At 46.3% G+C, this 17630-nt stretch overlaps 1 protein-coding gene and 1 non-coding gene across 5 annotated transcripts in view; one reads left to right on the top strand and one right to left on the bottom strand.

Annotated features, from left to right (window-relative positions):
• Nucleotides 1–14675, top strand: part of FAM168A (family with sequence similarity 168 member A) — a 199052-nt gene extending 184377 nt beyond the window's left edge. For 3 of the 4 annotated variants that reach the window (XM_049619500.1, XM_049619491.1, XM_049619505.1), the window contains 5 exons: nucleotides 3196–3321; nucleotides 10275–10417; nucleotides 12151–12325; nucleotides 13656–13786; nucleotides 14501–14675. In XM_049619500.1, the coding sequence (XP_049475457.1) occupies nucleotides 3196–3321; nucleotides 10275–10417; nucleotides 12151–12325; nucleotides 13656–13768 (557 nt within the window). In that variant the 3' untranslated portion in view covers nucleotides 13769–13786; nucleotides 14501–14675. The remainder of the gene's footprint in view (nucleotides 1–3195; nucleotides 3322–10274; nucleotides 10418–12150; nucleotides 12326–13655; nucleotides 13787–14500) is intronic. The other variant, XM_049619513.1, reaches the window with a different exon arrangement.
• TRNAM-CAU (transfer RNA methionine (anticodon CAU)) lies at nucleotides 8062–8134 on the bottom strand. The gene has a single exon. It is a non-coding gene; the product is annotated as a tRNA-Met (tRNA).
• Nucleotides 14676–17630: the final 2955 nt, after the last annotated feature.

Below are 17630 nucleotides of genomic sequence, written 5' to 3'. Positions count from 1 at the left end.
CTATAACTGTGGGGATGGAAGACGAGCAGATACCAGAATTAGAAACTGTTAAGACTGGATGACACTTCACTTTGATCCTCACGTCAACAATATGAAGCAATCAGAGAGAAGTTATTACTGCTGTGTTATGAGACAACAAAATAAAGATTAAGTGACTTGCCCAAGGTCCCCCAGCTAGTAAGTGGCACAGCCCAGGTTAGAACTCAGATTTCCTGACCTACTGCATTATTCAGGATGATGGTCCCTTGCTGCCTCTCTTCCTTGTAAGTGTGCTTAACAGATTGTTCAAAGTGTCAGAGGGCGTGAGGGCCCCGTATCCAGGGAAGTGAACAACCCAGCACCTGGATGTGGGCAGCATGCTGTGACTGGGCCATGGCCCTTCACTGCCAAGGGTGTGTTCTCTCTCTCTCTCTCTCTCTCTCTCTCTCTCTCTCTCTCTCTTTCTCTCTTTCTTTCTCCCTTTCTCTCTCTCTCTCTCTCTCTCTCTCTCTCCTTTTTAAATTGAAGAATACATATACAGTAGTACATAAAGTGCACTAGTCTCAAATGTACAGCTCAGTAATATTTGACATATGTATACACTTGTATTTTACTACCACCTAGTTGAAAGTGTAGAACATTTCTAGGAGTTGGTACCTTTCATGGCACCCAAGAGCAGGCATGCCTGTCAGAGCAGCCTCCTCTATTACTGTGCCTCTAAAGTTTCAGTTGGATTGTCGCTATCCCACAACTGAGCTCTCAGTTGCTACCACCAACAGAATGGGTTACTTTAGAATTGTACATGGAAGAGGAAGATCATATGGCACAATACAGCAGACCAATGAGTAAGTCAAGTTGACAGCTAATATTTGTTGGTTTTTGTAGCCTTCATATTTGTCCAGTTTTAAATTATAAAGTACTCAAATATAGAGAGAAACATAGAAAATCCCAATATTTGTTTTCTCTTCTTTTTTAATGAAACCAGAAGGAAATACCCACTTCTTCAGGACATAAACAGTTTAGTTCACTTGATCAGTTAGATAAGACATAATCAAAGGCACAGTCGCACTTGCTTCTTTCCTGGTTAATCTGGAATGTTATTTTATTGTGCATAATGCTGTCTTGTTCACTCTCTGGTTGGCGTGTGGCTGTGTTGCATCCCCAGCTAGCCCATAAATACCTTGTGTGCGGTGACCATGACCCACATGTGTTCCTGTCCACTGTGGCGCTCCCCTCAGTGCTGAGTGCAGTGTAGGCTTCAGTTACTCTTTGGTTAATCTTGATTTGCTTTAATTGTCATGCAGTCCTTCAGACTGATGTCAGACTTTTGGCTTATGATGAAAATTATGGTGAAGTATGCACCACTTGGGGGAAAAAACTGGCCTGGAACAGGACATCCAAATTTTCTGTGGCTAAATTCAGGCCTTCTGCTCCCTGATGGAACCCTGTAGGGTCTTGAGGACATCTGACTTCTCAGAATTACATGTTTCACTTTTTAGGAAGTTGTTTGGAGTGACCAGGGCTTTCCAGCCACATTGAGTGGCAGATTCTAAATTTGGAGACATCTTGATAAGATTTTTCAACACTAATTGGATCCTTTATTAATCCCCACCCCCTGCTCCCACCCCGGGGAAAAGAAACTCAAGGTAATTGTTTAAAATTGACTGCCCTCCTCCTGTATTGTTTGCAGAGCCATGTCTTGGTGTCCAGCAAAGGCTTTGGACTCTGCATGGAATTCTGCTGGGTGTCCATTTCTTCTGCCAGAATTCTCCTTTTAGTGTCACTTTCCTGCCCATGATTTCCTTCTCATTTCTCAGCATCTGCTGTATATATTGCGGGCCATTAATGCAAGCGCAGAGTCAGCCTAGAACAGCTACACTTCTAGCCTTAGTTTGGCAAAACAGCAGGGTCCTTGACCTCTTCCTCTGGCCTCAGTACTCCCAAGGCCAAAGGAACCAGAGGCATTACCTGTTACCTGGATGGGCAGAGGGGTTATGGGATCTCTCTGGAGGCGGGCTGTCCTTGCCCTGGCAGAATCAGAGTGGACAGGCATACTTCTCATGCCACCGTGCTGCACCTTAGCCCCTTGTTAAAATGTTTCCAGTATATCCAACTATTGCCAGTGTAGCCCCCACATCCTGCTAATGTTCTTTAAAACCCCTCATACCCAAGATGTTATTTGAGTGGAAAAGATACTATTACAATTGTTCTTCCTACTCTAAACAGAAATTTGGGTCAAGAATGGTTTCTCCTTTAGGAGAAAGTATATCAACAGAAATCTCTAAAAAGTTAGGCATTTCCCCCCTTTGAAACCCTCTTTCCTCTCTCCTTCCCCACAGGATACCATGAAGGTAAGTTTTTTGAGTCATTCCCCACTTCCAGATCATATGAAACATCATCCTTCAAATTTCCCAGGCTAAGCTTCAGGTGAACCTGAGAAGTGTCTGCAGATTTCTTTCAGACTGGGCCTCATCTCTATTTTACACCTATCCCAAGTTTGACATAGAATTTCTTAATGGCCCAGCAGATCATCTCTAATTCATGATGAGATATCTCAGGTGGGGCACAGCAGCACCTCAATAGGAGGTATAAAGGGTGTGCAAGATGTTTATCTGTCTGGCTCCAGCTGGGTGTACAGAAGAAGAAGGAATGGGAAGAGCCCCCGTGGACAGCCTATGCCTCCTGAACCACCACAGCTCAGTCCCTTTAAAAGAGATGGCAGTCCAGCAAGGTTCATGTCACGTGATAATTCTTTTGAGGTCTCTCTTTGAAAACAACTTATTAAATACCCCCCAGGTGAGATATCAGACATGAAAAATGAGTACTTGGTTGATGTGGCCCAGTACACAGTCAAAGGCTCCAAGTTGTGACATATTCATAAGAAAGCGGCTAAGGAATATCCCAGAGCCTTAGGCCAGAATGTCAGTAAGAGGTGGTATTCATAGGCATCTTCATAAGGTTTTGGTAGTGGATAGAAAACCCTGGCTCTCTTAGTGTAAACTCAGATTTCCTTGGTTTCAAATCATTTGGAAGCTCACTTCAGCACTCCCCGCAACCCACTCGCCCATCTCAGAAAGGCTGAACCATCCTGTGTGTCTGAACAGGGCCCCTTGGGTTATATGTTTCCATCCAGCACAAGACCCTTGCTTTGTGTCTGTGATTGGTGGTGCCCACTTCTTATTTCTGCCTAATGCCATTCTTGTGTCTTCCCTTAAGCAACTCTGCTGATGAAACAGGCCTGGCCACAGAACTCGTCTTCCTGTGGTACTGAAGGCACCTTCCACCTCCCAGTGGACACCGGGACCGAGAACCGAACTTACCAAGCATCCTCTGCGGCTTTCAGTAAATACAGCCTGTCTCCTCCTTTCCTTGTTCCCCTTGGTTGGGACTGATTTGTCTCTTAGAAAGAAAGGAAAGGGCACTTTTAAAACTGACCTTACAAGACACTTATTTTAAGAGGTTCTCCTACCCACACAAAAAATTGACCTTCCTCATACAGGGAAGGTCATCCTCTTTGATCATGTACCCGGCTTTGGGGAGACACAAAGCAGTGAGGGAGGGAGGAGGAAGTATGCACCTGGCCAACAAGTTTGATAAGGGAAGAACTGTTACTACATTTTAAGGGAAAGAACATTTGAAGGCCTGTGGACCTTTGGACAGAGAGGGCTCCTCTAGCTAGCACAGGGTTTCACAACCTTGCCATTATGGACATCTGGACCAGATAGAAATTCTTTGTTGTAGGGGGCTAACTTGTGCATTGTAGGATGCTAAGCAGAATCCCTGGCCTTGCCCCGCCCTCCTCCCCGCCCCCCGGATGCCAGCAAACCCTCATTATGGCAACCAAAATATCTCTAAACATTGCCAAGTGTCTCCTGGGGAGGCAGAATTGCCCCCTGCATGAGAAATATTCTCCAAGTGGAAGCTACACTGTGAGAGCAAGGTATGTACAGGGAATCCTCAGGGAAGACAGAAACCATCTGGCCAATCAGATTGGTTATGTTCATCTTGAGGTTCAGTGGGGTGACTGATGGTTTCACCTTCACACCTGATGTTTACTTTTTTTTTAATGTTTATTTATTTTTGAGAGAGAGAGAGAGAGACAGACGGAGTGCAAGTAGGGGAGGGGCAGAGGGAGAGGGAGACACACAGTCTGAAGCAGGCTCCAGGCTCTGAGCTGTCAGCACAGAGCCTGATGCAGGGCTCAAACTCAAGAACTGTGAGATCATGACCTGAGCTGAAGTCGGACGCCTAACCGTCTGAGCCACCCAGGTGCCCCCACACCTGATTTTTAATACAAGATGTCTCTGTGGGTAAAATGAGGACCAGTGTTTAGAAGTTACTGAGTGGCATTTTGACTCCATATAAGGAAGACTTTGTGCCTTGTTGGAGCTGTCCCAAAGAGGAATGGCTGGCTTTGGTTGTGGGGAGTGCTTTTTTTCTTAAGTTGTGCCAGCAGAAGCTTGACATACCCTTAAGAGGGATATTGCAGATAAAGCCTGATAGTTTGTCGTTCAGTAAATTATTAATCTGTTAAGTGGATTAAATGAATATGCTGCATTTTTTCTTTTTTTTAATACCCAATGTTATTTTCTCCTTAGTTACTGTTGTCCCTAGATGTCGTCATCAACTTACATTTAAACAACCTAACTCTTCACCTTTAGAGAATTTGCTTTCATTATCACCCTCTCATTTAATCTACACTATAGTCCTATTATGGTGGATTTCTATTCAGGTTTGAAAGCTGAGGCTCAGAAAGGTAATATGTCAAATGTCATCCAAGTAGCAAGCAGCACAACTAAAAAGATATCACTCAGGTTTAAATTTCAGGTTAAGTTTATTGACTTTTTTCATGAGATTTATTGTACTCATTAAGAGAGGGATGGCAGTAGTAGGGAGTTTTCTCAGGTACCTCAGGTAGAATTGAGCAAACATATATGTAAATGGGCTTATACATATACATATTTTCTCTTAAACCCACACGTGATTGTACATGCATATAGACACACCTACTATAGTTTAGCAGAAAGAGGCCTGGGATGGAGACCAGAAGAGTTGGATTCTAGACTTGGTTCTGTACAACCTTGGATAATTTATGTCCATGCTCTGGACCTTGGTTTTTCCAACTGTAAAATGAGGGGGCTGGACTAAGACCTTTGAAAGTTCTGTCTAGCTGTTAGACTCCTGATTCTGTCACCAGGGTGCTGTGTACTCAATATCCACCACCCTAGCAGGGACCTTTCTAGCTACCCTGCCCGTAGTTGACCAGCCAGCCTTTGCTCACATATATATCTCCAGGGTATTCATTCCCTCCACAGGCAACCCTTTCTACAGTGAGAATGTCTGAATATTAGAAGGCTTCACCTTCTCCTGTGTTGAAATCTTCCTGAAGTCCCATTGAAATGTCCTGCAGCTACCTCCCACTGTCCTCACAGGCTGTCACAGTCCCTGGAAAGGACCACAATGTGCCCCTTTTCTTTAAAGCCAGTAGTGTGTGAACCTGTGGAATTTTTAAATAGAGGTTGGCTCGCCTGCCCCTCCCACTCCCACCAGGCTTCCTCCCGACACAGATTTTGTGGCTTCTAATTGCTACAGAAAATTCAGGGCACTTTAACAAATTCAGTTTAATTTTACCAACACTTGCTAAGGCTGTTTGTAATTGGGTCTCCCTCCTACTTATTCCACACTCTCTTGTTCGGCTATCAACAAGGAGACTTGGGGGTCAAGGCAAGACTCAGACATAGAGCTTTGTTCAGACATGTAAATCTGATGGTCAATAAACCGATTAGTCTAAAAGGCATCCTTGATGTAAGGATCAATGCCTTTGAAGGTGGTAGGGGCTCTCCAACTGAAAAAGATTTATGGTAGTGCAGAAGGATTGAAGAGAGGGCTAAAACAGTTTTTATCTCACTAATGTGCAGACTCTATTTATTTTCCTGTTTGATGGACCCTAAAATTATAGTTAGGGACCTGAGAGAAAGAATAGGGCCTCATAAACAAAGCCTCTTTCAGAAGGCAGAGCTGGGACTTCTAGTGATCTAATTCCCTTTTTTCTGTCACAGTATTGCCTTTAATGAAATGATGACATGAAGGCCAAAATGTCAGATGTCCAAGATTGGACTGCAGAGACCTATAACTCAGAAAGGAACCGCTGCCCAGGTCATGGGAAGCCCTGAACTCTGAGCCAGCTCTGCACTGATTTGCTGTGCGATTTCGGGAAGGTCGCTGCCCCACTCTCAGCTCCAGATTCATTTGAAATGTAAAAAGTTGAATGCAAGTCTCTAATGTCCTGAAGGCATAGCATTCCAAAGTCCTAATCCTGTGACCTTCAGACTTAGGTAGAAGTCCATTCACAAGTGCCAGACCTCCAGTGAGGGAGCTGAGTCTAAGTTCATTTCAGCAAAATCAGTGAGTTTGTTTTTTGTTTTTGTTTGTTTGTTTTTGCATCATCAAGCCCAATAGCTTCTTTTACTTAGATGCACAGAATAACAAATCCTAAATTTTGCCTTACCCAAGGTAGCTGAGGCTATAGCTCCAGGGGACTTTATAATCCTCAGTGGTGCAGACAGGACTGTCAGTCAGTTGTAGAAAGTCCACTGCAGTGATTTTCTCATAAATCTCACTGAAATACTCAGAGACTTAGAATATCAACACTAGAATGCCTTCTGATACTATCCAGTCCAAATGAGGGTATTCCTTGAGAGAAGAATTGACCTGACTCACTGACAAAGCCCAGGATGGGAGCCCAGGCAGTTCCTGCAGCCTCTTAACACAGGTGGAAACCTTGAGAACTACTGTAGTTGGAGGAAGGAGCACTGGGTCCTGAGTCCTGGCGAGCAGTTGCTCTGTCTCAGAGCATTTCATCTGTCCGTCATCTCATCTGTGAAATGTCTGTGTTGGGGGCTTAATGATCTCTAGCTCTGCTTCTTCCTTCTCAAACTGTCTGGACAAATGAGCAAGGCCTTCTTCTGCAGCATCATCTTTTGGCTGCCAAGGGTACTCTGGCTGCTGATTTGTATTCTGAGTATATGTGTATCTCATTTCATAACATGAAGAAAGGGAAACATTTTCAGAAAAAGTTATTCTTAGACTTGGAAACCAAATTCTCCTGCAGACTCTTGGTGCTTTTTGATTTTCCTCAGAGAGATAACCTCAATACTTTGTAAGGTGGTTGATTGTCCTTGTGGCATAGAGGAATAGAGCAGCCTTCCCCTAGGGATAGAAATTCCAGAGCACATTCTTGGGGAACATAAAGGAAAGTTGCCAGTATCGTTGGCTTATTAACTTGAAAGAATTGTGAAGTCATGGTATTTTAAACCATACAGTTTTAGAATCTTAGAATCCTGGAGTCTGTGTTCCAAGTTGGATCACACAATGGAAGTCATAGTTTAACCTCTCTATTGTAGTCTTTCAGACCAGTCTCTGCTTGCACACCGCCAGGGTAGGAAGCTTACTAAGTGTTTCTCTATACAGTGAGAGAGAGAAAAGAATAATAGCTCACCTTTACGAAATGCTTTTAATGTGTCAGGCACTATTCTGAGGGCTTTGCAATTATTAATTAATGTATTTATCACAGCAACCCAATGAAATAGGTACTGTTGTCCCCATTTTACAGATGAGGAGACTGCTGTTTTCTACAGCTGTTAAATAGCAGGGCTGGGGTTCAGACCCAGGCAGTCAGTCTGGCTCCAGACTACTCATAACCGCTACTCTGTGCTGTATAGCTTTCAGAGACAGGTATCTTAGGATTCAAGGGTATCCTGCCCTTCTGCATAGAAAAGAGATGCTCTCCACTCTGGCAGGACTCCTCATAACCTTATTTTATTCCTTTAAATCAGATTGAGCAAGCTATCCCTGTAGAAGTCCAAATAATAAATACTGTAGGCTTTTCAGGCCATATGGTCTCTGTCATAACTACCGTTGTAGCAAGAAAGCAGCCATAGTTGAGAAGTAAATGAATGGACGTGGCTGTTACAATAAAACTTTGCTTACCAAGATAAGTTGCAATTACAAAAACTGTAGTTTTCAGGTTTTATGTATTCATTTATTTATTTAATTTTATGGTTTATTTTTTAGTAATCTCTACACCCAGCATGGGGCTCGAACCCATGACCCCAAGATCATGAGTCGCATGCTCTTCCAACTGAGCCAGCCAGGCGCCCCTATAGTTTGCCTGTTTTAAATGTTAATAGCGTGAATAAAAGATTCAGTGGTAAATTAAATTTGTAAATAGTCTCCTGCATATCCCTATCTCGGAGATTCATAGTTCATCCTGTCATTTTAAAACTTCTCAGGGTCATGGAATAAAAAACAAACCTATTTATCTCTATTCTACATTACTGCACTTTTTTTTTTAAACAGTGATTAAAATCCTTCAGAATGATATAGTTCATCGCACAGTCTTGGGACATGCCCATTTTGAGAACCTCCACCTTTGTTTTACAGATTAAAAAACCATGCCTCCAAGGTGAAGTGCCCCTCAGATGGCTCCTTGTAGATATCACAGACTTAGACTTCTGTCTGCCCCTGCAGTATCTGCTTCACCTGCCTTGACCACATATCATAATTAGTGCCACAATTTAGAAACTTGGAGGAATCTGCTCCAGACTTCTCTCAGCTGATTCGCACCTCCATGTCTAGTTTCTCTTTTTTTCACAATGCTACCTTCTCCTGAATGTATTCTTTCCACTCCATCTTCATTGCTACTTATTTCCCAAATGTATTTGACCACAAAACCAGTTTCTCATGGAATAAACTATGGATCTGCAGATGGAAAAGTAAATGACATGATTCCAGGGAAGAGGACAAGGATGCCTTTCGGTGGTGCCTTTTGTGGTGACCAAATAGCAGCGTTCATGTCCTACTGAGTATTTCATCAGGGGCGGGGAGGTGGGGGGGGGGGGGGGGGGGGCGCCAGGCCAGTGCTGTGGATGGAGACAGATTTGTGACCTTACAGCAGCTTGCTTTTACTCGGGGATAGGGTAAAAGAGACCTAGGATCTTTAGAAAAATGGGATTTTAGTTCAGGAGGAGATCTTCATTCTTAGCCTTCTGATTTAACAAAATAGGAAACTAAAGCCCAGACACTTGATAATAGGCACACCAAATTGGAAAAAAAAAAAGCCTGAACTGAAGCCTTGGTCTGTTTTCTTCCAATAAAGCACCCCTCTTTGCTCTGCCCCCCAGTCTCTTCTTGCAGAATCAGCACCACGTTGCTGACAGTCCTTGGTGAGCATCTTGTAGGTGAAAGACCTTACTTTGAGGCAGGAGAAGGTCAGTGATGTACCGACCAGACTGAGCCTGGATGGGAAGCCCAGGGAAGAAGTATCAGCAACACCCCATTGGAAATCCAAAGCCAAGGTCTTCTGGCACTGTCCCTTCAACTTAGAAAGAAGGAGCAGTTTGTAAAAACACTTGCCCTTTCTGAGCCCATTGTATAAAGTAAGAGAGTTAGGGGTCACTTGATTATTACTTGGTTTCCATAGAATCATTTCATTTTGTGTTCTGTGAGTACATAGTCTTGTTCCTGGGTGATTTATGTCTCAGCTTTTTCCTGTGGACATAGGATCTGACTCTATTTTCCAGAACAGTCAAAGGTAGCACAGTTTAATCAAGTCACTGATTGTGAGCTCCCTGGGGCCTAGGTTTCAGGTTGATGTGAACTTTCATGACCCCTGACTTCAGGCAGAGGTGGTTCCCTCCAAGCCCCAGGAGTGGGGGGAAAGGCTGGCTCTGAATGGTGTTTTCTGTGGGCTTTTCACCTTAACCCTCTCAGGGAAGAAGGGGAATGTGGGAGAGAGAATTCCAAAGAGAGAGATACAAGGAGAGAAAAAGAATAAGGGGGAAAACAAAAGAGAAACAGCAGCAGAAGACACCCGGGCTGCTGAGTGAGGAGACAGAAAAGCAGGAAGACAGAGTGCGATAAAGGGCAAGTGGGCGGAGGGTCTCCTGTCTGTGTGTACGTGCCTGTCTCACAGCATGTAGACAGAATCCCAAACTGTCTGAGCTGCAAGGGTCCCTTAGGAGATCATCTGGTTCCAGCCTCTTATTTTATATGTCATACGCCTGAGACCCAGAAAAATACAAGATGCCAGAATCACTTGTGTGCCCTGTGCACCAGGACTGAGGGAGCTGCCTCTGGGGCCAAGGCTCTCTGGGTGGAGCCCTGTTCACTGTTCTCATCTGTGTTTCCAGCCTGGAATCAGCCCATCCTTGTCTGGGGAGTCGTGACTGGGACCTGCTACCTTCTGACAATGTTCTGTCAACTAACTGGAAGTCTCTCTTATTGCCTTGGTACAGGATATACTGCAGGGACACCGTACAAGGTCCCACCGACCCAGAGTAATACTGCTCCACCCCCCTACTCCCCATCACCCAACCCCTATCAGACGGCCATGTATCCAATCAGAAGTGCCTACCCCCAGCAGAATCTGTATGCCCAGGTAGGTGCATGTGGAAGCCTGGGCCCACCACTTCTGCAGGTAAAGGAGTGACCAGCCTAGGAGGGTTGGGGGTGGGTAAGGAAGAGAGGGAAGGCAAGTTCATGGCTCTGGCCACTTGCCATTATTATATCATAGAAATGGTAGCCCTGTAGTCTACAGACTCCCTCACCCCACCTCAGCCCCTCAGGGGTGATGCATGAAGCCGTTTAGATGAATAGCGCCCAGAATGTCAAAGGAGCAGGGGCCCCTGGAAATCATCTAGCTCAATTCCTTCTTTTTTTTTTTTTTTTTTTTTTTCTGGAGAGAGAGAATGAGGGGGAGAGGGAAAGAGAATTTTAAGTAGGCTCCACGCCCAGTGTGGAGCTCAATATAGGGCTCAGTCTTACCACCATGAGACTATGACCTGAGCTGAAACCAAGAGTTGGATGTTTAACTGACTGAGCCACCCAGGCACTCCACTCAATTCCTTTTTATACAAGTGGGGAAGCTGAGACCCAGAGGAGAGTGAGTTGTCCAAGGTCACACAGGGAGCTGTTGGTTGAGTCAGGATGAGACCCCATGTGTCTTGGGCTTCTCTCCCTAACCCCCACACCTACCCTTCCTTGATAAAGTCTGTGAGCTGAACAGGGAGGAGATAAGTTCTCAGGCTCTGTCACCAGTTCCCTGTGTGACCATCAGTAAGTTATTTCTCTGAGTGCCTTAGTGTCCCCATCTGGGCTCTTTCAGCTAGAGAGAATGTGTGTACTCTGAGGGGATGGCTATGACAGGGACTATATGAGGCTCCAGCATACCACATGGCACATTTTTTCTCGGCTGACAGTTCTACATGAGGTTTTTAAGTAGTGAGGAGAACACTTTTTGATTTAAAGAAAAGCTACATTGTAGAATAGAATGCAAAACTTTTAAAAGATAGAACAGTGGGCTGGAGATCGTTTTTCTGGTTTGTGGTAGGCTGCTTTGCACTATGTTCTCAGACCTCTGGGATTATAAACCCATATTCTGAGGCTCCTGTCATTAGTTAGTAGAGGCATTGGGAAAGCTCTGGAGTAAGATGACCCAGGGGGCTGTGTCTACTCCCCACAAAGGTCACCAGGCCTGTGGGCTGTGGCAGCAGGAAGCAGCCCTGTGATCTAGGCAGTGGGAAGTCACCTAAGACAACTGTCTCCATCCTCACCTCTTTGCCTAAAGAGAAATAGTAAGAGACATCTGGGGAAATGCTCTGCATTTGTGACAGTCCCCAGTAGGTAAAACGGCAGTACTCGCACCAGTGTGATCGCCCCGCTGGTAATTCCTCATGTGCATGTACACAGTGGTCTGGATTCACCAGCCCCATCCATATTCTCACTCACTGACTGTGGTCCCTGCCCTTACATTTTAGGCAGCTCATAGAAGCACACTGCAGTAAGATCCAACCATTTTAAAATGTCAGAATTCGGGCTGTTACCCTATTAGATCATCATAGCAACCCTAGGAGCAAAGCAGGACAGGGCTGGAGCCTTATTTTTCGTAATTCATAACGAAAAGCTGAGCCCGTTACTGCACTGTCCAGAGTCATGTAGTAAGACAGACACAGAATCCCAACTGGGGCCCAGACCTTGTATCTCTAGGTCCATGCTTATCTGGCCCTATCCCATAGGGTCTGGGAGGAACAGGCTCCCCCTCCCTTTTCCTCCTCCCCATGTCCTACCCCACATCTCCAAAAGCTTGTGTGACCTCGGCCTCTTTTCCCTCAGGGAGCCTACTACACACAGCCGGTGTATGCTGCCCAGCCCCACGTCATCCACCACACCACGGTTGTCCAGCCTAACAGCATTCCCTCTGCCATCTACCCAGCGCCTGTTGCTGCCCCCCGGACCAACGGTGTGGCCATGGGCATGGTGGCCGGCACCACCATGGCAATGTCAGCAGGTGAGGGCAGCATCTATGTCAGTGTCCATCCCCCTTCTCCAGAAACTCATGACAGACTGGAGAACACAGTCATGGAATCGAGTGTCCCATAGCATGAGAAATTGTGTTCTGGGGGTTTCTGGGAATGTTGTCCATAGGGATGAGAAAGATGTCACCGAGGAGGACATACTGAGCTAGACCTTAAAGGGTGAACAGAAGCTAACCAGAGAGATGGAAGAGGGGAGGGCAGTCCAGGTGGAAAGAACATGAGCATAACACGTTCACAGAATGGAAATGGTCCAAGGCCCTTAGAAAAAAGGGGCATGGGTTTGGAAGAGCAGCTGGAGTAGTCAGCAAAGTAAAGTGGGGAGACTCGAATACCTCTAGGTAATGGGGAGCTAGCAAAGGGGTTCAAGCAGAGGAGAGATGGTTTTGGTTTAAACGTTCTTGGGCTGCAGGGTGGAGGCACAGTTATATAGGAGAGGCTGGAAGCAGGTAGGTCAGTGGGGAGGCTGTCATTTAGAGGAAAGATGATGGCACTAATACTCTGGTAGCAGCAGGGTTCTAGAAGGGAGTGCACGGGGCTAATGTTATTGAGCAGGCAGAAGCTTAAGCCCCTGTCCAATAATTAATTGTAAGGCATGAGGGACCCCTTTTCCATTTCTGGCTTACTCCAGAAATCACATCAGAGCCCTGCCCTTCAGGAACCCTGAGGATAGGGATGGAGACGACACTGGGAGAGTAAGTTTAGGGAAGTCTCTGGGTGCACGGCGGACATTCAAAAGAAGAGCATGAGATGACAAGAGGGTTGTGGATAACTTTTAGAGACCCAACTTTTAAAGAATCATTTGAGGGAAGAGGGTACAAGGGGTCTAGTGGGCAGGGGGTGAGAATTGGGATTTTATGTGGCCCCCTAATGCAAGGGGTTGTTGAGGCCTCATTCCCTAAATCAGGTTAGCAAGCTATCGAATATCTGCTTGGTGCCAGCCTTCGTTCTGGTCCTGTGGACCAGTTACTGATAGATCAGACCAGAGCCCTGCCTTTAGGAACAGCAGGGCCCATGGGAAATACAACCATATAAACCAACAATTTCCACTCAGTAGATTACAAAAAGCATACAAAGAAGAGTAGAAGGAGGCCACTGAAGATGAGTGATTGACTCTGTCTTGGCGTATCAGCAAAATTTTCCCTAACGAGATGAAGCCTGGCAAGGTGGGAGGGGCAGGAAGTTCATGAGCAGGTGGGGGGCCCAGGTTGGGGAGCAGTTGTGTGAAAGACCATGGCTTCATCCTCTTCATCCCAGCACCCTGGGACAGCCTCACTGGGTTTACTCTTCTCTCTGGATGCTCAGGTACCCTGCTGACTGCACCCCAGCACACCGCGATTGGGGCACACCCTGTGTCCATGCCAACATACAGGGCCCAAGGGACCCCTGCGTACAGCTATGTGCCCCCGCACTGGTAAAGCCTGCAGCCCATCCAAGTGAGTGGGGCCTGGGCTGGGAGAGGTAGGAGGATGACCAAATACCAGAACCGCCCCTAGCAAAGCACAGGTGTTGGTAGGGGCCAGTGACAGTTACCAGTTGCTTTCCTGCTCTGAGTTCAGTAATATTACCCTTAATGATAGCTGTCACTTTCCATATGTTCTAGATACTTTACGTATGTTATCTCATAATCCTTAGAGCAGCTCTGTGAAATGAGGATTATTAGTTCTGTTTTACTGATAAATGCATAGTTCAACATCACTTAACCAGTAAGAATTATGCTGGAACTTGAACTCCAGCCCTCTAGTGCTAAATTCTGTGCTCTTTACCTACAGTCTCTAGACTTCCTTTAACTCTGGTCCTCATTCTTCAGATGCAATCTTACCTTAATCAGATGTTGGCGATGGTAGCGGGGGAGGGGGGCGGCTGGAGACCTTGGGCCAACATCCCCCCCACCCACCAGCTTCCTTACTGCCCTCGACTGCTCCTGAGGGACATCAACTTTTAATACCTCTGCCCTACCTCCTGATCTCCCCTACCCTGCACGTCCTCCAGGAGCTCTCGGCACTGGACAGGAAGCAGGCAGCTCCACTAGGGAGGCACAGAGGGCTCCATTTAGGGCTCCCACAGTGAGGGGAGGGGATCCAGTGGCTTCCTGAAATGGCCTGACAGGAATATCATGGTCACTAATGGCTCTCCTCTTCCTTCCTCAGATCTGGAGTCACACATTGTATGCAACTACTCAAGTCTTACACAGGTGCTGGAGCAGTTCCCTAGCAGCACCACCTCTATTTGCAAGAAGAGACAACGGAAGTGCAAGGGTCACTTTATGCATCTTTAACGGTTTTGGTTTTTATTTTTGGTTTTTGTAAAAGCTGCTTTTTCTAATCTCCTGCCTCTCCCCAATGTCTCCTTCTTAGCAGCTACCCTTCCAGCTCTGTCCCCTCCTCCTGACCAAGCACATCCTCTCTGCTCTTCTCTCCTTCCCCAAGCATCCAGTCCCCGGGGATCCTAGTCTAGTGGCAGAGAGCAGGGTTTATTGCAATGGTTCAGCTGAAGGTGTGATTTCCTTTGAAGAGCGTAACACTTGTGGCCCTTGGGTCTAGGGTAGGAACTCAAAGCTGTTGAGCAGGTTACATCTCTGGGAGATTGTTCTTTATTTTTCCGGAGCAAGATTAGTTTAGGACGTTACTATGTCCTGACACAAAGGAAATGTCTTCTGAGAACCATCGCAACAGACCGAGAACAGGACCACCTGAATTAGGTAGGAGTGTTCATAGCAGCTTAATACCCCAGGTGAGAACCTGGGAAAACCAGATTCTTTCTTTGGGAGAACTTGAGGGAGGGTGGGGGGAGGGAGGGCACTGGGGGAAGGAAGAGGGGAGAGAGGTGCTTGCCTGCTGGCTTTGATTTGTAAGGTCTCTCGCCAAATTGTCTGGGCCTGGACCTTCTGATTTGCACAGTGTTGTTAACTGACCTGGCACTTCCTCAAAATGTAATTTTGACCTCAGTCCTGCCAAGCAGCTGCAGGGTGATGGTATCCCAGCCTCCCAAAGCCTTGGAAGGCCAGATGCCCTATGTAATCCAGACCTTGGCCCTTGAGCCCACAGGGACCCACTCTGATGAGATGCTTCCTCCTGATTAGAGTGGGAACCTATGGCATTTCTCTCCCTTCCCTCTGCCCTTCCCAGTGCCAGGGCTCACCAGCCTGTCCGTGGGGCTCTTGGTTATCTTGTGCCATTCACGGCCAAAGTGAAGGAACCACATTCCAGGTGGGTGCTGGCAGCTCTGAAGGTCAGGATAGCGAAGGAAAAGCAATAGCAATAAACATTTCATAGACTCATGGAACTGACGGGACCTTAGCAATCATCTCATCCATTCCCCTGTTTGATAGATGAGGAAGCTGAGGCTCAGAGAAGATGAAAGGACTTCCCTAGATCTTGCAGTAAATTAGCATTAAATGCAGGCTTCCTACCATGGGGCATGTTATCCACAAAAATTTAACTAGGGATGGATTGGCTTGGTTTTGTAGAAATTAAGTCAGCAGCACTCACACCCGGTGAACTCTGGAACAGTCTCTGGGCTTTTGTTTCTGCTCTTTTTCTCCATCGATTCCAAAGCGGGGTTAAAGACTGGGCAGAGGTCACATGGGGGCAAATGGCAGGAACAGAAATTGCAAATGAAGAAATAGCATTTGGAAATTCTGTGAAGACATCTAGAACTTTCGTTCTATACCTGACTCCAGCCCTAGGAGAAGGAGAAAGCGGGCTGGCTGAAAAGGAGGATCTATGCTTTTAGGACAAAAGCCCCTCCTCCTGAAAAGAGAAGGGGACAAGGATGAGGCCCAGGAGGCATGGGCTTTCATGGGAGAAGAGGAACCCCCAAGTCAGGAGTCCAGGCTAGTCTCAGCCAGGAGCCCAGGTTGCCCAGCATTGTCCCCTGCACCCAGCTTTTGGCTGAGCCAGCAGCTCCTGTGTGGGTGGGGGTGCAGGAACATTTTACTGTACAAAATGGGATCATTGATAACATTTGGGACTTTTAAACAACCCTTTTCATTTTAAATTCACATGCACTTGGACATACCCTTACCCCTACCTCCCATGTCTCCCTTAAAGGAGGAAGAAATCAGGAAACTCTTGAGCCAGAAGGACCTCAGAGGTTGTCTGGCATTCCCAGGAGGGCAAAGCCCATCAGCATCCAACCCAGAGCCAGGAGTTGGGGGACCCACCTTCTTGGCTTTCCAGGGAACTGCAGGACCAGTAAGGAGAAACCTAGCTATTCTAAATGGTCTGTTCTAGAGTGCTGATGGGGTTTCATTTTAAAACAACAAAGTTTTCCAGTGTTAATCCATTTTTTGCAGATACCTCCTCCTACTCTCTGGTTTTGTAAGGGTGGGTGAAGGTTGTTCTAGATTATGTCATATGTGTGTGGAAAATGCCAAAATAATACTAATGATAATAATAGGAAACCTTTGCATTTGTCAGGTGCTTCATAGATTTCAGAGCACTTCACAGCCTTTAATTTACTGGCCCTGAGAGAGAGAGAGACGGGGTCAGAGTTATTACACCCATCTAACAAATGAGGAAACTGGTTGTAGAAGAAAAGGGAGCTTGCCAAGGTGAGCAGAATGCTAGCTAGTATCCTAATAGGTTTCCATGTACCCTGCTACCTCTAGGTGGGCTGGGTAGAACCAGAGAGAGGAAGTAAAAAGGAGGAGACCTAGGAATGGCCCTGTTGCTTTTGTTCTTCCTATGCCAGTAAGGAAAAACTAACATCTAGTACCTCACAGTTCACAAAGCAATTTCACATCCATCATGTGGCTTAACCCTGTGAAATAGATTATTCCTCCTATTTGATCCATGAGGAAACTGAGACTTGGGAAAGCAAAGTGATTTGCTCATAAGTGGCAGAGCCACTTGAATCCCAGTTTGTCTGCTTTCCCTCCAGTCTGACTGCACATACAGGCTTGAGGGCTAAAGCATCTATGCTCTGCACCCTTTCTTTGCCCTAGTATGTAATTCCAGATCAAAGACAGGCCCCAAGGCGAAAACAAGGTACAGAAAGGCTGTGGTCTGGAAGAGCCCCAAGTCCAGCACCCTCTTTTCAGTGTGCATGGCGGAGCCCCAGTTCTGCTGGCCTCCCCCTCTTGCTTTGACGGAGATCCACAAGCCTGGCCAAGCTTGGGGAGTCATCGCAAAGGGAACAAGTCCAGGAGAGCAGGGGTAGTAGTAGTGTGCCTCTGGCAGAATGAACATTCGTGGCAGGATCATAGGCATCTTTTGGGAGGCATCTAAAGATACTGGGTGGCCCATTGGTAAAGCTGGACAGAAGGTCAGAGCTGGA

The sequence above is a fragment of the Panthera uncia genome, chromosome D1 (assembly GCF_023721935.1).
Source record: "Panthera uncia isolate 11264 chromosome D1, Puncia_PCG_1.0, whole genome shotgun sequence".
NCBI lineage: Eukaryota > Metazoa > Chordata > Mammalia > Carnivora > Felidae > Panthera > Panthera uncia.
The sequence above is the reverse complement of the archived record's forward strand: the minus strand, read 5'-3'. Positions and strand labels throughout refer to the sequence as shown.